Source organism: Salmo salar, chromosome ssa01, assembly GCF_905237065.1.
Source record: "Salmo salar chromosome ssa01, Ssal_v3.1, whole genome shotgun sequence".
In the NCBI taxonomy this organism is placed as follows: Eukaryota; Metazoa; Chordata; class Actinopteri; order Salmoniformes; family Salmonidae; genus Salmo; species Salmo salar.
Window position 1 is genome coordinate 90,655,380 of NC_059442.1, and position 26,935 is coordinate 90,682,314.

Consider the following 26,935-nt stretch of genomic DNA (forward strand, 5'->3'; position numbering starts at 1 on the left):
TGTTTTATCTGGTCAAGATTAATTTACATAATTTGTGGTTGAGACTAATATACTCATATGATGAAGGTAATCAAGCCAACAAGGCTTGTATTTGTTTGACCACTTGAATTCCAGGCAATTAATAAGACTCACTCCCGTTAATTATTGTTATGCATGCCTCAAACAGTCATGCATTGTCTGGGAGTACAGTTGTTGTATAAGCTTTGCTTTCGAAGTAAATGGACGTAGCACACTCACACATTACATTGCAGATTGAGAACGATCAAAATCCAATATAATGCATAAAAACGATAATTAAACGGTTTGCCCGTTGTATCTCACCATAAAGGTCAAGACGTGTAAGTGCTGTCTACGACTACTGTGAACACGTTCCACACTGAGCCTCAGCGAATCAAGAGTTGCCTTTCATCCGTAGTACCCGGATTTACCCGTAGGGAAATTAGCTACGTCATTGTTCACGGACTGACTACAGCTGGAAATAATACATGGACATGCACGTATAATAATATATTTATAAAAAATTACAGGTAAGAGCATTTCTGTTGTATTAAATACTGAGCATTGTGTTAGTCTAGTTGAAGTCCAAATGATTTAACCCATTGGGTTTTTCTGTAGTTAGCCTATACCGGGCGGCTCACTGAGTGTCATGTCGGAGGCGAGCGCTCAACCACCGGTGAATTTTAAATCTCGAGCCGCTCTTTAGAACGTAGTTAGCCTAGCAGCTAGCTAGCCGTGTTTCCCATAGATAAACCTGTGAATGCTAAAATGGTTCGGCGTTAAAGTCTCAGGTTTATCAAGGAACAATACATAAACACCACTTTACCACCGAAAAGGCCAGCTACCTTGCATTGTACCAATGATTGCTAACCAACGTAGTTCGTCATTGTTGCACAATGACAAAGCTCATAGCCCATTTGGGCAGTATTGTTAGCTACGTTTTGCCGTTACCATGGAGTTTGTGGTTACCATGCATACACGCCTCAGAATGAGACATTCTGAACGTGTTCATAAGAAATACGACATTATTTACTTTCCGAACATTTGTTTCAAAAACAGGGTAAGAAAGTTTGAAATGATATTTTCTGATCTTTTGAATTACGTGTTAGAGGCCTATCTCGTTCGCTAAAGCCTCAGCCAGCCAGACTGCCAGGCAGAGGTGGGACTTGGTAGGAACAGTTGTCGTAAACGTGCGAAGTCAATCTTAATGGCTAACATGTGTTTGAAACGATTGTCACTTGAAAGTCCAAGGAATACTACTTGGATTTATTGAGAACTTAAAATCGATGTAGCTAATTTTGTTTTTGATTTGTAATCATTAGCTAGTTTGCTACCGCAATTTGGGAAATTGCGTCTCTGCTAGGTAAAAATGGGGAAATTGCGTCCCTGCTACCTACTGTACTAACGTTAGCTGAAAGCGTTCTAACGTTAGTTAGTAGCTATGTGCTAAATAATGCTAGCTAAGTCAGCTTCTTGCACAGACAGCAGAACGGTACATTAGAAAGCAGGATCAGTTAAATTTGATAAACAACCAGGAACAACAATTATTTTCTGTTTCATTAAGAAAGCAAAACATGTGTTTGGTTGTTGAGTGAATTAGAACATGCCCATTTCAAGTTAATTTCAAAAAACTAAAATGCCTCATGAATTTGGTTCAATTGTCATACTCCATCAGAACCCAAACTATAAGCCTGTTTTACTCGAATGTTTGTAAACAAAGTAAATGTAAAACACTGTATAGCCTCAATTGTTGAAACTAATTGTGATATCATGGATCTTGGATATCATGGATATCATGATATCATGGTCTTGCAACCATAGCGCTGTCTATACATTTTAGAGTGGTTACATTTCTCCAGCCCCATCCCTCAGCTTTTTACCGAAACAGGGTCAGGGTTTTTGTTTCGAATGCTGATTGCCCCTTTAAGATCAAGGCTTCCCTATTCTGATTTCGGGGAAAGATGGTTTCTTTCTCCAAAGATGGTGCATAAATTAAGATGTCTTACTCAGGCCTTTTACCATTGAAATAATTGTCACAGTTTTGGTCTGCATAGTTAATTGACTGTAAATGAACCAGAAAAAATGAGGGAGTGAGATGTCTCGCTTCCTCATCCGTCTCTGGTTTCACTTTAGTGTTTGTTCCTGTGTGTCATTACTGCTAGCTACAATGTTGTCCATACCCTGCTCTATCCCTATTTGTAACTGATCAAACCAGCAAGGATATCAACAAAACTTTCCTAGACTTTATATGGAAAAATAAACAACACAAATGTAAGAAGTCTGTAATATCAAACCAAAGAGCTGATGGTGGGCTTGAAGTACGAGATTTAATTGATAAACAATACCTTTTAAAGTAAACTGGATAAAAAAAATGTATGATTAGCTCGGAATCTATATGGTACTTCATTCCCTGTCATATTTTATTGGGTGGTCTTCATTTTTGTGGAAGTGCAATTATTCTCCAGCAGAATTACCCATCAAACTGTCCAAATTTCATGAACATGCCCTTTTAGCCTGGAAACTGTGTCATGTCCACAACTTCTCCCCACACCAGGCACTTCTGTAGAACAACAAAGATATTGTTGTTAAAAACAAGTCTTTGTTCTTTCCTAAGTGGGTCACAATAAATATTATATTTGTGCTTGATTTATTTGATAAAGAAGGACAATATACTCTCTTATACAAAGTTCTTAGAAACATAACTTCCCAATACATTATAAATAATTTAATTCTATATGGAAAGCAATACCTTCAGGACTTATTCAATTAATGAAATCTCATTTGTGTTTTGGTGAACATGTCATGATAGATGCACAACTTATGTTAGGTTTCCCCCTGCTGGATAAGAAATGTAATAATACATTCATAAATAACTTTTTCACTCCAAGAACAAGATCTCTTCTAGAGGGAAATTCTTCTGGAATGCACATATTACTGAAATTGAATGGAAGAAAGCTTGGTTGCTTCCTCAAAAATGTGGTATATCAAATAAAGTAAAAGAAATTCACTTTAAAATCTTGCACAAAATATATCCTTGCAATAACTTGTCTAAATTCATGGATTTAGAGGACATATGCCTTTACTGTGATAAAGTATAAACTATTATACACATTTTGACTCTGTGAAGTTATTTTGGAGTGAGTTAAGTATTTACATTTTAATTTCATCAAGACCCATGTATTTACAATGAAATATGTTATTAAAATGAAAACAAAACCACTGAATTAGTCGTTTAATTTCTTAATTCTCTTTGGTAAATTGTATATACACAAACTAATATTTGAAATCTGTCCCTAAATGCAATATATTTTTACTTGAAATCCAATATCTAACAAAATCCCTAGAATTTGTCAATAACAAAAAGAAAACACTTCTTACAACTCTATCATACGTTTATACAACTGTAACCCCTGGTTTTGTTATCCTTTTTTTGTTATTTTCTTTTAGGAACTTAAACTTATGAAAGCAATCCTTGTGATTTTTGTTTATTCAGAAAAAAATATACATGTAGTGATGTCGTATAAAAATAAAATGTTATCCATGTGACTTCAGTAGTAGCTAACTACACTGAACAAAAATAAATGCTACATGCAAAAATCTCAATGATTTTACTAAGTTAGTTTATATAAGGAAATCAGTCAATTGAAATAAATTCATTAGGCCACAATATATGAATTTCTCATGACTGGGAATACAGATATGCATCTGTTGGTCACAGATACCTTAAAAAAAACGTAGAGGCGTAGATCAGAAAACCAGTCAGTATCTGGTGTGACCACAATTTACCTCATGCAGTGCGACACATCTCCTTCGCATACAGTTGATCAGGCTGTTGATTGTGACCTGTGGAATGTCGTCCCACTCCTTCAATGACTGTGTGAAGTTGCGGGAATTGGTGGAAACTGGAACACGCTGTTGTACACGTCGATCCAGAGCATCCCAAACATGCTCAATGGGTGACGTCTGCAGGCCATGGAAGAACTGGGACATTTTCAGCTTCCGGTATCTCTGTGCATTAAAATGTTATTGATTTAAAATTAAATTGTGTTCATTGTCCGTAGCTTATGCCTGCCTGCCCATAACCCCACCGCCACCATGGGGCAGTCTGTTCACAACATTGACATAAGCAAACCGCTTGCCCACACAATGCCATACACACTTTCTGCCATCTGCCCGGTACAGTTGAAACTGATTCTTCCGTGAAGAGCACACTTCTCCAGCGTGCCAGTGGCCATCAAAGGTGAGCATTTGCCCACAGAAGTCGGTTATGACGCTGAACTGCAGAAATTCTTGGGTTGTCCAAACCCACCGTTTCATCAACTGTCTGGGTGGCTGGTCTCAGATGATCCCGCAGGTGAAGAAGCCGGATGTGGAGATCCTGGGCTGGCGTGGTTACACGTGGTCTGCGGTTGTGAGTCTGGTTGGACGTACTGCCAAATTCTCTAAAACGAGGTTAGAGGTAGTTTATGGTAGAAAAATTAACATTCAGCTCTGGTGGACATACCTGCAGTCAGCATGCCAATTGCACGCGCCTTCAACTTGAGTCATCTGTGGCATTGTGTGACAAAACTGCACATTTTAGAGTGGCATTTTATTGTCCCCAGCACAAGGTGTACCTGTGTAATGATCATGCTGTTTAATCAGCTTCTTGATATGCCACACCTGTCAGGTGGTACGGATATCTTGGCAAAGGAGAAATGTTCACTAACAGGGATGTAAACAAATTTGTGCACAACATTTTAGAGAGACGTTTTTTTGTGCGATTTTAAACATTTCTGGCATCTTATTTCAGATCAGGAAACATGGGACTAACACTTGTTGCATTTATATTTTTCAGTATAATAACATCAATCGAAAGTTTAGACTACTGACCTGGAGTGTAGTGACAATGTGATATAATTTGGCGACATTTTAGTAAAGTTGTGTGTGTCTCAGAAACGTATTTACTATATATGCAACCCAGATGTCCAAGATGCAACTCAAACGCTGAACCAAAGACCCCTAGACTCACTCGGGTAGGAAGCTAGATTCAGCCGCGGGCCGATTTTTGTTGGAGCGGACTAAGCCAAAAAAAATATATATATATATTTTTCAAATACAATAATTTCATACCTTGATTACCTTGAGACACGATCACATACACTATATATACAAAAGTATGTTGACACCCCTTCAAATTAGTGGATTTGGCTATTTCAGCCACACCTGTTGCTGACAGGTGTATAAAATCGAGCACACAGCCATGCAATCTCCATAGACAAACATTGGCAGTAGAATGGCCTTACTAAAGAGCTATAGGATGCCACCTTTCCAACAAGTCAGTTTGTCAAATTTCTGCCCTGCTAGAGCTGCCCTGGTCGTCTGTAAGTGCTGTTATTGCTTAAAAATCGTCTGTCCTCAGTTGCAACACTCACTACCGAATTCCAAATTGCCTCTGGAAGCAACGTCAGCACAAGAACTGTTCGTCAGAAGCTTCATGAAATGGGTGTCCATGGCCAAGCAGCCGCACCCAAGCCTAAGATCACCATGCGCAATGCCAAACGTCGGCTGGAGTAGTGTAAAGCTCGCTGCCATTGGACTCTGGAGCAGTGGAAACGCATTCTCTGGAGTGATGAATCACTACACCATCTGGCAGTCCGACAGATTAATCTGGGGTTGACGGATTAATCAGGGTTTGGCTGATGCCCAAATGCATAGTACCAACTGTGAAGTTTGTTGGAGGAGAAATAATGGTCTGGGGTTTTTCATGGTTCGGGCTAGGCCCCTTAGTTCCAGTGAAGAGAAATCTTAACGCTATAGCATACAATGACATTCTAGATTAATCTGTGCTTCCAACTTTGTGGCCACTGTTTAGGGAATGCTCTTTCCTGTCTTTCCTCTTTCTGCATGACAAAGAAAGATCCATACAGAACTGGTTTGTCGAGATCGGTGTCGAAGAACTTGACTGTCCTGCACAGAGCCCTGTCCTCAATCCCACCGAACACCTTTGGGATGAATTGGAACGCCGACTGCGAGCCAGGCCTAATTGCCCAACATCAGTACCTGACCTCACTAATGCTCGTGGCTAAATGGAATAAAGTCCCCGTTGCAATGTTACAACGCCTTCCCAGAAGAGTGGAGGCTGTTATAACAGCAAAGGGGGACCAACTCCATATTAATGCCCATGATTTTGGAATGAGATGTTCGATGAGCATGTGTCCACATACCTTTGCTCATGTACTGTATGTCTTTTTTTTATTTTTGCGAATACTTGAACATATTTCCTAAATCTTATATATATTTTTTTTCTGAATTCCTGGATTTTAGTCTTGACTAAGGCAAAAATCATACATTTCCTGTCAAATTCTTTCAGATCTCCACTGGGGCATAGGGTGTAGGGGTCCATTTAGGATTGCTGTTCACTTTGTTGTAATGTTTTTCTATAACTTGCAGTCACTAAACCAAACTTCAAAGCTTTGTCTCTGTGTCGCATGTAAATTCAAAGCAAAACCTAAGCAGTGCATGCCTTTGGGGCTTCTACACTGTCTGCAGAACTTGTTTTCTCACTCCGAGAAATACTTTTACTTTTATATCCATGGGGTTGTCTGCATGACTTTTATATGACCCATTTACACCACCAGACAGACCACCTGCTGGTAATTGAGCAGGTCAATCCTGGTTGATGCTCTGTGTGATTGAGGCTACCTCCGTACTGAAATCCTACCCAGGATAACAATCATTTGATTTATTTGTGCACTGAAAATATGTTATTCACATTGTGACACTCAGAACATAAGATTATGATTGTCATAAACATTTAACGGTTGCTGTGTAAGATCGGATCTAGAAATACATTACATTTTTGTACAGTGCACTGAATTTGCCACAATCTGCATCTTCAAAGTGGATGGTAGCACAGACCCATTAGAGTTCCAGGAAATAATGTGAGTTTGAAATGGAAAATAGGATGCTTTTGGGTGGTTTATGGGTGGTTATAGTTTCTGTAAAGCTCTTTCATCCTCTTCTAGAGCTACAGAGCTAGTCTTGTTCAAGATGTTTACTTTTATATTCCTAGGTGTTACTTCATGTGTTCTACCTCCAGGATGATTTTTGTCACAGGCACAGTTCAGTACTCCCAACTAGGCCTAGGTTAGTATCTAAAGAAACATTGCCTAACATCACCCTCTCTATTTGTGTTTTTTGTCCAACAGCAATGAACAATGACCATAGTTGACAGATCTTCAGAGAAATCTGACCTAGAGTCAGTCGGGTGCAAGCGCTCAGGATCGCTGAACTTTCCTGGCGGTGACGGGAACGGGATGGACAGTGCCTGCTCCAGCTGGGGGGCGGGGGGGCCCTCGTCTTCCGACACCCCCAGGGTGAAGACAGGGGGCTGCATGGGCCCCACCCCTGGAGCCACAGTCTACAGCAGCAGTGCAGACAGGCCCAAGGAGCAAGGTGAGGAGGGTTGGTGTGCTCAACTCATAACAGATATAGTAGACAAGGTATCTTTGGTTGCAGGACTCCAAGTGCATAAAATGAATCCCGAAACATATTCCATTCTGTGCTAGCAAAACAGTCCTGTAGTTTAGCATCGGCTTCATCTGACCACTTTTTTTATAGACCGAGTCACTGGTGCTTCCTGCTTTAATTTTTGCTTGTAAACAAGAATCAGGAGGATAGAATTATGGTCAGATTTGCCAAATGGAGGGCGAGGGAGAGCTTTGTACACGTCTCTGTGTATGGAGTAAAGATGGTCTAGATTTAGTCCCCCTCTGGTTGCAAATTTAACATGCTGATAGAAATGAGGTAAAAAGGATTTAAGTTTGCCTGCATTAAAGTCCCCAGCCACTAGGAGCACCGCCTCTGGGTGAGCGGTTTCCTGTTTGCTTATGGTGGTATACAGGTCATTGAGTGCGGTTTTAGTGCCAACATCGGTCTGTGGTGGTATGTAGACAGCTACAAAAAATACAAAATCAAATAAATACATTTTATTGGTCACATACACATGGTAATGCGAGTGTAGCGAAATGCTTGTGCTTCTAGTTCCGACCATGCAGTAATATCTAACAATTTCACAACAACTACCTTATACACACAAGTGTAAAGGAATGAATAAGAATATGTACATATAAATATATGGATGAGCGATGGCCAAACGGCATAGGCAAGATGCAGTAGATGGTATAGAGTACAGTATATACATATGAGATGAGTAATGTAGGGTTGTAAACATTATATAAAGTGGCATTGTTTAAAGTGACTAGTGATACATTTATTACATCCAATTATTAAAGTGGCTAGAGATTTGAGTCAGTATGTTGGCAGCAGCCACTCTGTTAGTGATGGCTGTTTAACAGTCTGATGGCCTTGAGATTGAAAAACAGCTTCTGTCTCTCGGTCCCAGTTTTGATGCACCTGTACTGACCTCGCCTTCTGGATGATAGTGGGGTGAACAGGCAGTGGCACGATCATCTCCTTTGTTTTGTTGACGTTGAGTGTGAGGTTATTTTCCTGACACCACACTCCGAGGGCCCTCACCTCCTCCCTGTAGGCCGTCTCGTCGTTGTTGGTAATCAAGCCTACCACTGTATTGAAGTCTGCAAACTTGATGATTGAGTTGGAGGCGTGCATGGCCACGCAGTCATGGGTGAACAGGGAGTACAGGAGAGGGCTGAGAACGCACCCTTGTGGGAACCTAGTGTTGAGGATCAGCGGGGTGGAGATGTTGTTTCCTACCCTCACCACCTGGGGGCGGCCCGTCAGAAAGTCCAGGACTCAGTTGCACACGGCAGAGTCGAGACCTAGGGTCTCGAGCTTAATTACAAGTTTGGAGGGTACTATGGTGTTAAATCCTGAGCTGTAGTCGATGAACAGCATTCTTACATAGGTATTCCTCTTGTCCAGATGGGTTAGGGCAGTGTGATTGTGATTGCGTCGTCTGTGGACCTATTGGGTTGGTAAGCAAATTGGAGTGGGTCTAGGGTGTCAGGTAGGGTAGAGGTGATATGATCCTTGACTAGCCTCTCAAAGCAATTCATGATGATGGAAGTGAGTGCTACGGGGCGATGGTCATTTAGATCAGTTACCTTAGCTTTCTTGGGAACAGGAACAATGGTGGCCCTCTTGATGCATGTGGAAACAGCAGACTGGGATAGGGATTGATTGAATATGTCCGTAAATACACCAGCCAGCTGATCTGCGGATGCTCTGAGGACGCGGCTAGGGATGCCGTCTGGGCCAGCAGCCTTGCGAGGGTTAACACATTTAAATGTTTTACTCACGTTGGCTGCGGTGAAGGAGAGTCCGCAGATAAACTCTCTAGGTAGATAGTGTGATCTACAGCTTATCATGAGATACTCTGCCTCAGGCGAGCAAAAGCTCGAGACTTCCATAGATATCGTGCACCAGCTGTTAACATATGCATAGGCCCCCGCCCTGTCTTACCAGAGGCTGCTGTTCTGTCCTGCCGATAGATATTGTATAACCCACCAGCTGTATGTTCTTAATGTCATCGTTCAGCCACGACTCAGTGAAACATAAGATATTATAGTTTTTAATGTCCCGTTGGTAGGATATACGTGCTTTCAGTTCATCCCATTTTTCCAGCGATTGAACGTTAGCTAGCAGGACGGAAGGCAAAGGCAGATTAGCCACTCGTCGCCTGATCCTCACAAGGCACCCTGATCTTTTTCCACGAAATCTCAGTTTCCTTCTCCAGCGAATGACGGGGATCTGGGCTTGGTCGGGTGTCTGTAGTATTCCCCCTCCTGTCCGACTCATTAAAGAAAAACTGTCTAATCTGAGGTGAGAAATCGCAGTTCTGATGTCAAGAAGCTCTTTTCGGTCATAAGAGACGGTAGCAGCAACATTATGTACAAAACAAGTTACAAACAATGCGAAAAAAAAAAAAATAGAGTGGTTGGTTAAGAGCCGATAAGACGGCAGCCATCCCCTCCGGCGCCATCATATCTTATTCCACATTTTGTTATGTTAGACTTATTCTCAAATGGATTATACATTTTTTTCCTCATCAATATATACACAATACCCCATAATGACAAAGTTAACAGGTTCGTAGAATTTCTTTGCACATTTATTAAAAATAAAAAACAGATACCTTATTTACATAAGTATTCAGGCCCTTTGCTATGAGACTGGAAATTGAGCTCAGGTGCATCCTATTTACATTGGTCATCCTTGATGTTTCTACAACTTGATTGGCATGATTTGGAAAGGCTCACACACCTGTCTATACAAGGTCCCACAGTTGACAAGAATAGTCCGTAGAGCTCTGGGACAGGATTGTGTCGAGGCACAGATCTGGGGAAGGGTACCAAAACATTCTGCAGCATTGAAGGTCCCCAAGAACACAGTGGCCTCCATCATTCTTGAATGGAACCACCAAGACTCTTCCTAGAGCTGGCCACCCGGCCAATCGGGAGAGAAGGGCTTTGGTCAGGGAGGTGACCAAGAACCCGATGGTCACTCTGACAGAGCTCTAGAGTTCCTCTGTGGGAGAACCTTCCAGAAGGACAACCATCTCTGCAGCACTCCACCAATCAGGCCTTTATGGTAGCTTGGCCAGACGGAACCACTCCTCAGTAAAAGGCACATGACAGCCTGCTTGGAGTTTGCCAAAAGGCACCTAAAGGACTCTGACCTTGAGAATCAAGATTCTCTGTTCTGATGAAACCAGGATTGAACTCTTTAGCCTGAATGCCAAGCGTCACGTCTGGAGGAAACCTGTCACCATGTGGGTGGCAGCATCATGTTGTGGGGGTGTTTTTCAGCAGCAGGGAATGGGAGACTAGTCAGGATCGAGGCAAAGATGAATGGCACAAAGTACAGGGAGATCCTTGATGAAAACCTGATCCAGAGTGCTCAGGACCTCAGACTGGGGCGACGGTTCACCTTCTAACAGGACAACGGCCCTAAGCACACAGCCAAGACAACGCAGGAGTGGCTTCGGGACAAGTCTCTGAATATCCTTGAGTGGCCCAGCCAGAGCCCTGACTTGAACCCGATCGAACATCTCTGGTGCGACCTGAAAATAGCTGTGCAGTGATGCTCCCCATCCAACCTAACAGCTTGAGAGGATCTGCAGAGAAGAATGGGAGAAACTCCCCAAATACAGGTGTGCCAAGCTTGTAGCATCATACCCAAGAAGTCTCAAGGCTGTAATCGCTGCCAAAGGTGCTTCAAAAGTACAGAGTAAAGGGTCTGAATACTTATGTAAATGTCACGAGTTAGATTTAAAAAAAATATATAAATTAGCAAAAAAATCTAAACCTGTTTTTACTTTGTCATTATGGAGTTGTGTGTGTAGATTGGGGGGGGGGATAATTTAATCAATTTTAGAATAAGGCTGTAACGTAACAAATTGGAAAAAGTCAAGGGGTCTGAATACTTTCTAAATGCACTGTATTTCAAGCCTCTCCATACAGAGAGGGCTGAGTTGAGTAGCTGTAGTTTCCCACATCTCTTCTCATAAGTGACTGCCTGAACCGGTTCTCATAGGTGTTTTATGTTGCTGTCTTTTATACTGACCCAGTTATGTAACCATATTGTTCTGAGGGGGTTTAAATCAATAGCCTGATGTACCCTGAACTATATGTCAGTAAACAAGCACAGGATTTTCCTGCCTTCCCCCACCCATCAAATATGCCCTTGCTTTGAATTCAAGTCTTTTCAGACTCTCTCAGAAATTGATTGTCAATTTCATAGTGCCTTGAAGTTGGACGCAGTCAAAAACAAACTTTTCCTTAGACGACCTTCAGAGATTTATTCCCACTGGGTTATCTACCAGGCAACACTCCTTTTTGTCACGGCTTTCAGTATGTATTTGACCATTTCTTTCCCCTTCCCCTTTGCAGTGGTGCTGACCAGTGGGGACGGTATCGCCCTGCCACAGAAGGTGCTGTTCCCAGCCGAGCGGCTTAGCCTGAAGTGGAACCAGGTCCACCACATCGGATCAGGTCTCCAGAACCTGGGAAACACCTGCTTCCTCAACTCGGCTCTGCAGTGTCTCACCTATACCGCTCCCCTCACTAACTACATGCTGTCCCGGGAGCACTCTAAAACATGTATGTGGGTAATAGAACCAGGGGCTCTGTTGTTACATTTTCATAGCAGGAGAAGGTTAGAAAGAGAAAGAAAATAACTAATATTCGACAAACCGAGACTTCAGAAAGTATTCATACCACTTGATTTATTCCATGTTGTGTTACAGCCTGAATTCAAAATGGATTCATACATAAGGTACCACAGTTAACAGTGCATGTCAGAGCAGAAACTATACCATTAAGTTCAAGGAACTGTCTGTAGATCTCTGACATAGAATTGTGATGAGGCATACAGTACCAGTCAAAAGTTTGGGCACCTACTCATTCAAGGGTTTTTCTTTATTTTTACATCGTAGAATAATAGTGAAGACATCAAAACTATGAATGCTGTGCTGCTTAAGTGTGCATTGAATTTGAAATAAATCACTGATTGTCACCAGCAATGCACCATCACACCTCCTCCAAGCTTCACGGTGGGAACCACACATGCAGAGATCATCCGTTCACCTACTCTGCATCTCACAAAGGCACGACAGTTGGAACCAAAAATCGCAAATTTGGACTCATCAGACCAAAGGACAGATTTCCACGTGTTTAATGTCCATTGCTCGTGTTTCTTGGCCCAAGCAAGTCTCTTCTTCTTATTGGTGTCCTTTTAGAAGTGTTTTTTTTTTTTTTGCAATTTGACCATGAAGGCTTGATTCACGCAGTCTCCTCTGAACAGTTGATGTTGAGATGTGTCTGTTACTTGAACTCTGAAGCATTTTATTTGGGCTGCAATCTGAGGTGCAGTTAACTCTAATGAACTTATCCTCTGCCCCAGAGGTGACTCTGGGTCTTCCTTTTCTGTGGGGGTCCTCATGAGAGCCAGTTTCATCATAGCGCTTGATGGTTTTTGTGACTGCACTTGAAGTAACTTTCAAAGTACTTGAAATTTTCCAGATTGACTGACCTTCATTTCTTAAAATAATGATGGACTGTCATTTCTCTTTGCTTATTTGAGCTGTTCTTGCCATATGGGCTTGGTCTTTTACCAAATAGGGCTAATCTTCTCTATACTTACCGTACCTTGTCACAAAACAACTGACTCAAATGCTTTAAGAAGGAAATTCCACAAATTAACAAGGCACACCTGTTAATTGAAATGCATTCCAGGTGACTACCTCATGAAGCTGGTTGAGAGAATGCCAAGAGTGTGCAAAGCTGTCATTAAGGCAAAGGGTGGCTATTTGAAGAATCTCAATTGTAGAATATTTTTTGATTTGTTTAACACTTTTTTTGGTTCCTACGTGATTCCATATGTGTTATTTCATAGTTGAGGTCTTCACTTTTATTCTACAATAAATAAAGAGAAACCCTTGAATGAGCAGGTGTCCAAACTTTTGACTGGTACTATATATCTGGGGAAGGGTATACAACAATTTGAGTGTTGAATGTTCCCAAGAGCCACGTCGTCTCCATTATTGGGAATTTGAAAAAATATGGAACTATACACTCTGCCTAGAGCTGGCCGAACTAAGCAAGTGCAGTCAACTAGATTTATGTGTTTTTATATACATTTCCACCCTCAAAGTTGGAATAATACTGTGAAAATTATGATATTGCCCATTAAGTGTAAGAGCTGTTTGAAAAGACTGCCTGCCTGAAATTTCAGCCTGTTTTGGTGGGATGGAGTTTTGACCTGCCTGGTGACTTCACCAGGCGGTAAATTAGTTAATTGACCAATTAGAAAGAGTTCCAAATCTCTCTGCCAGTAACAGCTAGTTTTTCCCTCCCCACTCAGATCACTCCCTAGCAAAATTCTTGCTTGAGAAATAGATTTTTGTTAAGCTATTTTGGTTTATTGTTTACCAGTTTTAATTGAAAACAATCACATTAAGGTACTTAATTGTTACCCAGAAATGATAAATGATTTGATAGACCTTTAAATACATTGTACCTATTACGTGATTGACCGTCATCTGTGTTGATGTTAAGGTCATGAGCCTGGGTTCTGTATGATGTGCACAATGCAGAATCACATCACCCAGGTCTTCGCCAACTCTGGGAATGTCATCAAGCCCATTGGAGTCCTCAACGAGCTCAAACGTAAGTAGTGTTTACTTGGAATCAGAGGGGGAAACCCTTTAGCACAAAGTTGATAGGAAAGTCTTTGTTCAGGTGTGTTGAAAGCCATTACAACTAAATAACATGTCCGCAAAATAGTTTTTCCCTCCAAAAATGCAAGGAGAGTTGGGACTGCATCACAGGTGCAGAATTCTGGGAAACCTAGTCAGCAAAATAGTTTTCCCTCCAAAAAAAAAAAAAGAGTTGATACTGTCATTTTTGTAGGGAAAACTGACAGACTTTAACCCTATCATTTATTGAGTCTTCCTCTGTATAACACCTGTGCAGGGATTGCAAAGCATTTTCGCTTTGGCAGCCAAGAGGACGCCCATGAGTTCCTGCGGTACACAGTGGACGCTATGCAAAAGTCCTGCCTGCCTCTAAACAAGTAGGTGTTACACTGAAATCAGTGTTCAGCCACTAGGAAGCACTGTTCTGGACTCGCATCTCATCTGACCCACATTCACGTATAGCACAGAGTGAGACATGATTAATATATCAAGTTTTAGTGACCATCTCCTATACACCAGGGACCCTTAACTGACTTTAGGATTCCCCCTCCTGTGTAGTGGAAGGCTATTTTGCCCCCCAACAGGTTGCCGCTACTCTCAGCAATTACTTTTGCTCTATTTCCTCAGCTGTCTGTTGCTCCTCAAAGGGCTGTCCCAATGAGAAATTAAATGAAGGCTATCTTGATTTATATGATCCTGTGTATACGCATAAAGGCAATTTCCCTTAAGGCTATTGGGAGTCACTGATAAGCATCTTTAACGGTTTGATGATTCCTTTTACAACAGATTGGACAGGCAAACGCAGGCAACCAGTTTCATCCATCAAGTCTTTGGAGGGTATCTACGGTCCAGAGGTAGGCTTATTAGTGTAATCTTTAAATGTTTCACTTACTGAAGCCGATACGAGCATTGCTTGCTCTTTGGGGTATTAGACTAGGTACAGTTGAAGTCGGAGGTTTACATACACCTTAGACAAATACATTTAAACTACATTTTTCACAATTCCTAACATTTAATCCTTGTAAAAAATTCCCTGTCTTAGGTCAGTTAGGATCACCACTTTATTTTAAGAATGTGAAATGTCAGAATAATAGTACAGTGATTTATTTGAGCTTTTATTTATTTCATCACATTCCCAGTGGGTCAGAAGTTTACATACACTCAATTAGTATTTGGTAGCATTGCCTTTAACCTGTTGGGGCTAGGGGGCAGTATTTTCACGGCCGGATAAAAAACATACCCAATTTAAACTGGTTACTACTCTTGCCCAGAAATGAGAATATGCATATAATTAGTAGATTTGGATAGAAAACACTCTAAAGTTTCTAAAACTGTTTGAATGGTGTCTGAGTATGGCAGGCCAAAACCTGAGAAGATTCCATACAGGAAGTGCCCTGTCTGACAATTTCTTGTCCTTCTGTTGCATCTCTATTCGAAAATACAGCATCTGTGCTGTAACGTGACACTTTCTAAGGCTTCCATTGGCTCTCTAAAGCCGCCAGAAAGTGGAATGGGGTGTCTGCTGTCTCTGGGCAAAGTACAGCAGCAGAGTTTGTAAGTGGTCAGCCTGGGGATAGTGAGACTGAGATGCGCGTTCACGAGACTTCTCCATTTTTTTTCTTTCAGCCTTTGAATGAATACGTTGCCCGGTTGGAATATTATCGCTATTTTACGAGAAAAATAGCATAAAAATAGATTTTAAACAGCGTTTGACATGCTTATAGGTACGGTAATGGAATATTTTGAATTTTTTTGTCACGAAATGCGCTCGCACGTTACCCTTCGGATAGTGACCTGAACGCACGAACAAAACGGAGGTATTTGGATATAACTATGGATTATTTGGAACCAAAACATTTGTTGTTGAAGTAGAAGTCCTGGGAGTGCATTCTGACGAAGAACAGCAAAGGTAATCCAATTTTTCTAATAGCAATTCTGAGTTTAGTGAGCCCCAAACTTGGTGGGTGTCAAATTAGCTAGCCTGTGATGGCCGAGCTATGTACTCAGAATATTGCAAAATGTGCTTTCGCCGAAAAGCTATTTTAAAATCTGACATAGCGTTTGCATAAGAGTTCTGTATCTATAATTCTTAAAATAATTTATGTATTTTGTCAACGTTTATCATGAGTAATTTAGTAAATTCACCGGAAGTTTTCGGTGGGTATGCTAGTTCTGAACATCACATGCTAATGTAGAAAGCTGTTTTTTGATATAAATATGAACTTGATTGAATAAAACATGCATGTATTGTATAACATGATGTCCTAGGAGTGTCATCTGATGAAGATCAAAGGTTAGTGCTGCATTTAGCTGTGGTTTTGGTTTTTGTGACATATATGCTTGCTTTGAAAATGGCTGTGTGATTATTTTTGGCAGGGTACTCTCCTGACATAATCTAATGGTTTTGCCATCGCTGTAAAGCCTTTTTGAAATCGGACAATGTGGTTAGATTAACGAGAGTCTTGTCTTTAAAATGGTGTAAAATAGTCATATGTTTGAGAAATTGAAGTTATAGCATTTTTGAGGTATTTGTATTTCGCGCCACGCGATTCCACTGGCTGTTGACTAGGGTGGGACGCTAGCCCATAGAAGTTAAATTGTTTAACTTGGGTCAAACATTTTGGGTAGCCTTCCACAAGCTTCCCACAATAAGTTGGGTGAATTGACTCATTCCTCCTGACAGAGCTGGTGTAACTGAGTCAGGTTTGTAGGCCTCCTTGCTCGCACACGCCTTTTCAGTTCTGCCCACAAATGTTCTATAGGATTGAGGTCAGTGCTTTGTGATGGCCACTCCAATACCTTGACTTTGTTGTCATTAAGCCATTTTGCCACAACTTTGGAAGTATGCTTGGGGTCATTGTCCATTTGTAAGACCCATTTGCGACCAAGCTTTAACTTCCTGATTGATGTCTTGAGATGTTGCTTCAATATATCCACATAATTTTCCTTCCTCATGATGCCATTTATTTTATGAAGTGCACCAGTTCCTCCTGCAGCAAAGCACCCCCACAACATGATACTGCCACCCCCGTTCTTCACGTTTGGGATGGTGTTCTTCGGCTTGCAAGCCTCCCCCTTTTCCCTTGTTTTACTGTGGATATAGATACTTTTGTACCCGTTTCCTCCAGCATCTTCACAAGGTCCTTTGCTGTTGTTCTGGGATTGATTTGCACTTTCCACGCCAAAGTACGTTCATCTCTAGGAGACAGAACACGTCTCCTCCCTGAGCGGTATGACGGCTGCGTGGTCCCATGGTGTTTATACTTGCGAACTGTTGTTTGTACAGATGAATGTGGTACCTTCAGGCGTTTGAAAATTGCTCCCAAGAATGAACCAGAGGTCTTGGCTGATTTCTTTTGATTTTCCCATGATGTCAAGCAAAGAGGCAATGCGTTTGAAGGTAGGCCTAGAAATGCATCCACAGGTACACCTCCAATTGACTCAAATGATGTCAATTAGCCTATCAGAAGCTTCTAAAGCCATGACATAATTTTCTGGAATTTTCCAAGCTTTTTAAAGGCACAGTCAACTTAGTGAATGTAAACTTCTGACCCACTGGAATTGTGATACAGTGAAATAATCTGTCTAAACAATTGTTGGAAAAATTACTTGTCATGCACAAAGTAGATGTCCTAACCGACTTGCCAAAACTATAGTTTGTTAACCTCTCTAGGGTATGTGGGACGAAATCGTCCCACCTACGTAACAGCCAGTGTAATCCCGTGGCGCGTTATTCAAAAACCTCAAATGCAAAAACTTCAATTTTTCAAACATATGACTATTTTACACCATTTTAAAGACAAGACTCTCGTTAATCTAACCACACTGTCCGATTTCAAAAAGGCTTTACAATGAAAGCAAAACATTAGATTATGTCAGCAGAGTACCCAGTCAGAAATAATCAGACACCCATTTTTCAAGCTAGCATATAATGTCACATAAACCCAAACCACAGCTAAATGCAGCACTAACCTTTGATGATCTTCATCAGATGACAACCCTAGGACATTATGTTATACAATACATGCATGTTTTGTTCAATCAAGTTCATATTTATATCAAAAACCAGCTTTTTACATTAGCATGTGACTAGCATGTGACTAGCATTCCCACCGAACACTGCCGGTGAATTTACTAAATTACTCACGATAAACGTTCACAAAAAGCATAACAATTATTTTAAGAATTATAGATACAGAACTCCTCTATGCACTCGATATGTCCGATTTTAAAATAGCTTTTCGGTGAAAGCTCATTTTGCAATATTCTCAGTAGATAGCCCGGCATCACAGGGCTAGCTATTTAGACACCCAGCAAGTTTAGCACTCACCAAAGTCAGATTTACTATAAGAAAAATGTTATTACCTTTGCTGTCTTCGTCAGAATGCACTCCCAGGACTTCTACTTCAATAACAAATGTTGGTTTGGTTCAAAATAATCCATAGTTATATCCAAACAGCGACGTTTTGTTTGTGCGTTCAAGACACTATCCGAAAGGGTAAATAAGGGTGACGAGCATGGCGCAATTCGTGACAATTTGTTTTCTAAATATTCCATTACCGTACTTCGAAGCATGTCAACCGCTGTTTAAAATCAATTTTTATGCCATTTTTCTCATAAAAAAGCGATAATATTCCGCCCGGGAATCTGCGTTTAGGTAAACAGACGAAAGAAAATAAAGCATGGGGTCGACTCGTGCACGCGCCTAAGCCCATAGTACTCTGATCGGCCACTTGCCAAAAGCGATAATGTGTTTCAGCCAGAGGCTGCCTCGATATCGTTCAGCTTTTTCCCTGGCTCTGAGAGCCTATGGGAGCCGTAGGAAGTGTCACGTTATAGCAAAGATCCTCAGTCTTCAATAAAAAGAGCCAAGATGAAACACAACTTGTCAGACAGGCCACTTCCTGCATGGAATCTTCTCAGGTTTTGGCCTGCCATTTGAGTTCTGTTATACACAGACACCATTCAAACAGTTTTAGAAACTTTAGGGTGTTTTCTATCCAAAGCCAATAATTATATGCATATTCTAGTTACTGGGCAGGAGTAGTAACCAGATTAAATCGGGTACGTTTTTTATCCGGCCGTGTCAATACTGCCCCCTAGCCCTAACAGGTTAACAAGAAATTTGGAAAGTGTTTGGAAAACGAGTTCATGACTCCAACCTAAGTGTACAGTGGGGGAAAAAAAGTATTTGATCCCCAGCTGATTTTGTATGTTTGCCCACTGATAAAGAAAGGATCAGTCTATAATTTTAATGGTAGGTTTATTTGAACAGTGAGAGACCGAATAACAACAAAAATAGAGAAAAACGCATGTCAAAAATGTTATAAATTGATTTGCATTTTAATGAGGGAAATAAGTATTTGACCCCCTCTCAATCAGAAAGATATCTGGCTCCCAGGTGTCTTTTTATACAGGTAACGAGCTGATTAGGAGCACACTCTTAAAGGGAGTGCTCCTAACCGCAGCTTGTTACCTGTAAAAAAGACACCTGTCCACAGAAACAATCAATCAGATTCCAAACTCTCCACCATGGCCAAGACCAAAGAGCTCTCCAAGGATGTCAGGGACAAGACTGTAGACCTACACAAGGCTGGAATGGGCTACAAGACCATCGCCAAGCAGCTTGGTGAGAAGGTGACAACAGTTGGTGCGATTATTTGCAAATGGAAGAAACACAATATAACTATCAATATCCCTCAGCCTGGGGCTCCATGCAAGATCTCACCTCGTGGGGTTGCAATGATCATGAGAACGGTGAGGAATCAGCCCAGAACTACACAGGAGGATCTTGTCAATGATCTCAAGGCAGCTGGGACCATAGTCACCAAGAAAACAATTGGTAACACACTATGCCGTGAAGGACTGAAATCCTGCAACGCCCGCAATGTCCCCCTGCTCAAGAATACATATACATGCCCGTCTTTAGTTAGCCAATGAACATCTGAATGAATCAGAGGACAACTGGTGAAAGTGTTGTGGTCAGATGAGACCAAAATGGAGCTCTTTGGCATCAACTCAACTCGCCGTGTTTGGAGGAGGAGGAATGCTGCCTATGACCCCAAGAACGCCATCTCCACCATCAAACATGGAAGTGGAAACATTATGCTTTGGGGGTGGTTTTCTGCTAAGGGGACAGGACAACTTCACCGCATCATTTGACGGGGCCATGTACTGTCAAATCTTGGGTGAGAACCTCCTTCCCTCAGCCAGGGCATTGAAAATGGGTCGTGGATGGGTATTCCAGCATGACAATGACCCAAAACACATGGCCAAGGCAACAAAGGAGTGGCTCAAGAAGAAGCACATTAAGGTCCTGGAGTGGCCTAGCCAGTCTCCAGACCTTAATCCCATAGAAAATCTGTTGAGGGAGCTGAAGGTTCGAGTTGCCAAACGTCAGCCTCGAAACCTTAATGACTTGGAGAAGATCTGCAAAGGGGAGTGGGACAAAATCCCTCCTGAGATGTGCGCAAACCTGGTGGCCAACTACAAGAAATGTCTGACCTCTGATTGCCAACAAGGGTTTTGCCACCAAGTAGTAAGTCATGTTTTGCAGAGGGGTCAAATACTTATTTCCCTCATCAAAATGCAAATCATTTTATAAAATGTTTGACATGTGTTTTTCTGGATTTTTGTTGTTGTTATTCTGTCTCTCACTGTTCAAATAAACCTACCATTAAAATTATAGACTGATCATTTCTTTGTAAGTGGGCAAATCTACAAAATCAGCAAGGGATCAAATACTTTTTCCCCCCACTGTATGTAAACTTCCGAATTCAACTATCTGTAAAGCACTGTGACAACTGCTGAATAAGTTTGATTCATTTCTATACTTTCTCGCTGTGTTGTACACCATTTAGAACATTAGATGGCTGTCGTTTGTTAATAGGTAAGATGATCTAATTGTGTCTGTCTTTTTACAGTAAAATGTTTCAACTGCAAAGCGGTCTCTGACACGTTTGACCCTTATTTGGATGTTGCTTTGGAAATAAAGGTAACGGTGAACTGCCTTTCATGCTGCACAATGGGGGAACCTGTCAAACCATTGTGTCTTGTTAAGAATGCATCATTGACAACTGTCACCCGTGTTACCTTTCAGACTGCTCCCAGTATCACAAAGGCCCTGGAGCAGTTTGTTAAGCCTGAGCAGCTAGATGGAGAGAATGCCTACAGATGCGCTAAGTGAGTAGATCTGGATAAATTTGTTAATCTCAGCATAACGCTGCCTAAACCAGTTATTGTTCATCTCAGCATAACGCTGCCTAAACCAGTGTTATTGTTCATCTCAGTATAACGCTGCCTAAACCAGTGTTATTGTTCATCTCAGTATAACGCTGCCTAAACCAGTGTTGTTATTGTTCATCTCAGTATAACGCTGCCTAAACCAGTGTTGTTATTGTTCATCTCAGTATAACGCTGCCTAAACCAGTGTTGTTATTGTTCATCTCAGTATAACGCTGCCTAAACCAGTGTTGTTATTGTTCATCTCAGTATAACGCTGCCTAAACCAGTGTTATTGCAACCTAATTCTGCATGTTTTGTTTTTGGTATTTCTAACTTATGTCTGTGCAGGTGTAAGAAGATGGTTCCAGCCTCTAAGAGATTCACCATCCACCGCAGCGCTAATGTGCTCACCATCTCACTGAAGCGATTCGCCAACTACAACGGGGGCAAGATCGCTAAGGTAAGACATCAGGAAACATTGTCAGTGAAAGCAAAATGTACAGATCTTTATCTAGATTTCCACTGCCATTGCCTGTTTCTCTCCTTTAGGACGTGAGGTATGCGGAGTGCCTAGACTTGCGTCCCTTCATGTCTCAGTCCCACGGCGAGCCCCAGGTCTATGTGCTCTATGCTGTCCTGGTGCACTCTGGCTTCAGTTGCCACGCTGGGCACTACTACTGCTATGTCAAGGTAAGCACTAATATACAGTGTATTCAGACCCCTTGACTTTTTCCACATTTTATTATTACGTTACAGCCTTATTCTAAAATAGATTTTTACTCAATCTACACACAATACCCCATAATGACAAAGCAAAAAATCTGTTTTTATTTGTAATACAGTTAAACACCTTTATCTACATAAGTATTCAGACCCTTTGCTATGAGACTCGAAGTTGACCTCAGGTGCATCCTGTTTCCATTGATCATTTTATCTTTATTTAAACTAGGCAAGTCATTTAAGAACATTCTTATTTAAAATGACGGCCGTCACCGGCCAAAGACGCTGGGCCAATTGTGCGCTGCCCTGTAGGACTCCCAATCACGGCTGGTTGTGATACAACCTGGATTCGAACCAGTGTAGTGACACCTCTAGCACTGAGGTGCAGTGCTTTAGACCACTGCGCCACTCGAAGGATTTGTCCGTCTAGATTTGAGACAGGATAGTCGAGGCACAGATCTGGGAAAGGTTACCAAAACATTTCTGCAGCATTGAAAGTCCCCAAGAACACAGTGGCCTCATCATTCTTAAATGGAAGAAGTTTGGAACCACCAAGACTTTTCCTAGAGCTGGCCGCCCAGCCAAACTGAGCAATCGCGGGAGAAGAGACTTGGTCAGGGGAGGTGACCAAGAACCCGATGGTCACCCTGACAGAGCTCCAGAGTTCCTCTGTGAAGATGGGGGAACCTTCCCGATGGACAACCATCTCTGCAGCACTCCACCAATCAGGCCTTTATGGTAGAGTGGCCAGACAGAAGCCACTCCTCAGTAAAAGGGCACATGACAGCCCACTTGGAGTTTGCCAAAAGGCACCTAAGGACTCTCAGACCATGAGAAACAAGATTCTCTGGTCTGATGAATCCAAGATTGAACTCTTTGGCCTGAATGCCAAGCATCATGTCTGGAGGAAACCTGGCACCATCCCTACGGTGAAGCATGGTGGTGGCAGCATCATGTTGTGGGGATGTTTTTCAGCAGCAGGGACTGGGAGACTAGTCAGGATCAAGGGAAAGATGAACAGAGCAAAGTACAGAGCGATCCTTGATGAAAACCTGCTATAGAGCGCTCAGGACTTCGGACTGGGGCGATGGTTCACCTTCCAACAGGACAACGACACTAAGGACACAGACAAGGCGATGCAGGAGTGACGTCAGGACAAGTCTCTGAATGTCCTTGAGTGACCCAGCCAGAGCCCAGACTTGAACCAGATCGAACATCGCTGGAGAGGCCTGAAAATAGAATAAGGCTGTAACGTAACAATGTGGAAAAAGGGAATTGGTTTGAATACTTTCCCAAATGCACTGTGTATTAGGGTTTACTAATATACACTACTACGTAGAGGTAAGCCCTGAAATACACTATGTTGAGGTCAGCCCTAACATCTAACCTAATATATATATTACTACTGCTACTTCAAGGTAAGCTCCAATATTGGCAGAAGTCACTAGTAGGACGGTTCTCGAACAATCAATGAAAGAGAAAGCTTAACGACTACAACCCAAACCCCCATGTGAATAATCCTCTCACCACTTCTATGTAAGCCAGATGTTTGATTACAGTCTTCTATAAAGGATTATGTTAATGCTTACGTATGTCAGTGTGATGCATGTTTTATAAGCCTCTCTTTTTCAGGCTAGCAATGGCCAGTGGTACCAGTTGAATGACTCCTCTGTGTTGGTCAGTGACATCAGGTCAGTCCTCAACCAGCAGGCTTACGTCCTCTTCTACATCAGGTGAGTAGCTCCCATTCACTGTGTAGTGTACACCCTGTCAACCAAGGGGAGCCTTGTTTGAATGGTGTAAAATATTGGCATGTTAAAGCATTGTGTTGGACCACGCAACAGTTCTGCGCAGGTCATTTTCCCTTTGTGGTTGAGTTTTTTTTTAAAATCTGTGTTGGGTGCCGCCTGTTCTTGCCACCAGGTCACCTGATCTGAAGAACGGAGGGGACTACAATCACACGAGTCGGACCCCGGGGCCCCTCGGCCAGTCGTCCCCCCGCCCCATCCTCACACCCCGGGTCAACATTGGGCCACGACACACCAACACTGGCTTCATAGGGCCACAGCTGCCCCCACACATGGCTAAGGTACAGCCTAAACACAATCATCTGTTCAGAGGCAAGATGTTTAGTAAGAGCCTGTAACCAATGTGTCTCCCCCCCCCCAGAACATCTTTCACGTCAATGGGAACGGCTCGCTAAGGGACTACTCCTCTGGCTCTAAGCCCAGCACCAGCAGTGACAGCAGCATGGGCAAGACTAGCTACAGCCCGCTCGCCACCTCTTCCTCCCATCCTCTCAGCCGTCCCACAGGCATCCCTGACCCCGCCAAGCGCCAGAAGCTCTCCTTCTTCATAGGTCAGGGCAAACAGATCCGCCCCTCATCATCCTCGTACGCCGAGCCGTCCTCTTCATCACAGTCTACATCAGACATGTCTACGCCCCGGGATCCTCGCGTTAACGGCACTCCCTCCGGTAATGGTCACGGGGCGTCGTTGCTGGTGCCGTACGGCCAGGAGTCGTCAGAGGAGTCGGACCAGGAGGGAGGCAGTGGTCTGGGGAACGGCACGGCTAAGCCTCACGTTAACGGGAGGAAGGGCGAGACCATCTACGGCCCCGTCCCCAGAGTGCTGGCCCTCAAGACCAACGGCATCGGTAACGGCCAGGCTACCATGCACCGTAACGGGACCAACAGCTTCTCCAAACTCAGCCAGAACGGACACTGCAACATCAATGGCATCAAACACCCTGAGAAGGTACCTATACTCAGTCGACACACATTTTAAATACTTTACTGAACTCCACAAATCACATTAGTGAACGGATTCACACAAACACCTGTGTACTCATGTGTCTGTTGTTGTGCAGATCCACGGTAACGGTCATGCGATGTCGCCCGGTTTGGGTTCCAGCATGTCTAATGGGGTGGAGGCTCACCACAGTGGCCCAAGGTGAGCGTGATCAAATCCTCTTTTTTTGATCCACTTTGCTTGATGATTTGAAGATCCAGTAATTCATGAAATGTTGTCTTTTTCTACAGCAAAGAGGTGTATTGCGCCACCCCCAGCCAGGCCAGCACCTCTCAAGGCCTGCACAGTGCCGACATCGACAGCCGCCTCTCCCTCACCCCAGAGAAAAGGGCTAAAACTCACTCTGGCCCCCTCCCTCACCACGCACCATCAACTGCTGCTAAACCTCCATCCTCAATGGCTGATGTTGGAGCTAAACCACTTACCGCCTTGAGGGAATCCAGCTCCAACCCTGGGGTCTTATTCCTCCAGCCCACCCCCCGCGCCCTCAGTACCCCAGCCCTCTCCGGACCAGGCCTGGGGGCCACGAAAGGCCTCGGAGCCCCACACAGGGGATCTGGGGAGGACGTCAGGGAGACCCAGAACAGCCCAGCTGCAGGGCTGGATGGAAAGCCCAGCTCCAGAGAGGGAAGAGACCAGATGTACTCTTCCGATCGGGAGGAGAAAGGCGGGTTGAACTCTTCCGATCGGGATAAGGAGAAAGGCCGACTACATTCTTCAGACCGCGATAGGGATCGAGACCGGCTGTACTCTTCTGACCGGGATAAAAACGGAGAAGGGGATAGGTACCACCGGGACAGGAGCCGTGAACGCAACCGGGACCATGACTCAGACCACTACCGGCACCGGCGAGATCACCGAGACAGAGACCACCACCGGTCGTACCGGGACCGCTCGCTCAGCCGGGACAGACACCGGAACTGGGAGTCTGAGGCATTCCTCTCGCAGCGACGCTATCACCCCAGAGAGAGGGACAGGGACCGCTGTCACCACCATTACCACCACAGAATGAGAGAGGACAGGAAAAGTGACAGGAGGGAGCACAGCCACCACAGCCTCCCACACAGAGAGGAGCCTCATGGACGCTCAAGGTGGAGGGATGAAGGTAAAGAGAGGGGTTACTACCCTTCACAGGAGACCCCCCTGCCCACCCCACTGAGCTCCAGCACCAAGCCCAGTCAGTCCCTCCCTCGCCCAGCCCTTTCCCCAGCCCAGGAGAAACAACCCGAGCCTCACAGAGAGGAGAGAAAGGACAGCTCTGAGGAGCGTCGGGCCAAGAAACCCAAGAAGAGCAAGAAGAAGAAGTCCAAGGACAGAGAGAGGCACCGAGAGAATAGGTAAGGCAGTCTTCTCTCTTAAGCCTCCACAATGAGACAATGTCAGATAAAGTAACAACTGATCTATATTAACTCTGACCTGGGTGTTCTTTCTTCCAGGACCTTTGACGTGGATTCCTCTGACAGGGCAGCCGACGGCAGCAGTTCCTCCAAACACAAGAAAAGTAGGAGGTACGACAATGACACAGAGGATGAGAAGTCGGGGGGTGAGATCCGCTCTACCCAGAGTTCCGAGGGGCACCGTGACCCCAATGCCCCCCGGGAGGGTCGCAGGGCAAGCAGCAGCGACGATGAGAGGGCGAGCAAGAAGCGACGTTACCAGGACGATGGCTATGACAACAGCTACCCCAAGAAACGCCATCGCGCCGATGACAACGACAGCTCCTTCTCCTCTCGTGATGGATCACCAACAGCAGCTCCTCAAAACGCATCGCACCGCCACTTCAACGAACACACAGGTAAAAAAACAAGCAGATGTGGTTTCTATAGGTGCAGTTGTTTCTCAGTTTGTCACGGTGTTAATCTATCATTTTGACCATAATGTTTTGTTGTAGGTAATGGCTTAGGTCAACCCAATGGAAACTCCCACGAATGTTCTACCAATGGACTGTGCAATGACCTTAGACAGTAGATTTTCTCTGTTTGACCAGAGACACAGAACAATGTAAGTATCTTTCCTTTGCCG

General features: G+C 43.3%; 1 protein-coding gene across 2 annotated transcripts in view; it reads left to right on the forward strand.

The window, feature by feature from the left end:
• The first annotated feature begins 155 nt into the window (after window positions 1-155).
• The window catches only part of LOC106609945 (ubiquitin carboxyl-terminal hydrolase 42), a 27,990-nt gene continuing 1,210 nt past the window's right edge, over window positions 156-26,935 (forward strand). The window contains exons 1-17 of one of the 2 annotated variants that reach the window (XM_014209004.2): window positions 156-527; window positions 7,188-7,434; window positions 11,853-12,062; window positions 14,019-14,129; window positions 14,436-14,535; window positions 14,945-15,012; window positions 21,082-21,152; window positions 21,258-21,340; window positions 21,731-21,842; window positions 21,932-22,072; window positions 23,735-23,835; window positions 24,026-24,191; window positions 24,272-24,859; window positions 24,972-25,054; window positions 25,144-26,250; window positions 26,350-26,708; window positions 26,805-26,914. In XM_014209004.2, coding sequence (XP_014064479.1) covers window positions 7,197-7,434; window positions 11,853-12,062; window positions 14,019-14,129; window positions 14,436-14,535; window positions 14,945-15,012; window positions 21,082-21,152; window positions 21,258-21,340; window positions 21,731-21,842; window positions 21,932-22,072; window positions 23,735-23,835; window positions 24,026-24,191; window positions 24,272-24,859; window positions 24,972-25,054; window positions 25,144-26,250; window positions 26,350-26,708; window positions 26,805-26,881 — 3,615 coding nt within the window. In that variant the 5' untranslated portion in view covers window positions 156-527; window positions 7,188-7,196 and the 3' untranslated portion in view covers window positions 26,882-26,914. Of the gene's footprint in view, window positions 528-601; window positions 1,058-7,187; window positions 7,435-11,852; window positions 12,063-14,018; window positions 14,130-14,435; window positions 14,536-14,944; window positions 15,013-21,081; window positions 21,153-21,257; window positions 21,341-21,730; window positions 21,843-21,931; window positions 22,073-23,734; window positions 23,836-24,025; window positions 24,192-24,271; window positions 24,860-24,971; window positions 25,055-25,143; window positions 26,251-26,349; window positions 26,709-26,804; window positions 26,915-26,935 lie in introns of those variants that run through there. The other variant, XM_014209013.2, reaches the window with a different exon arrangement.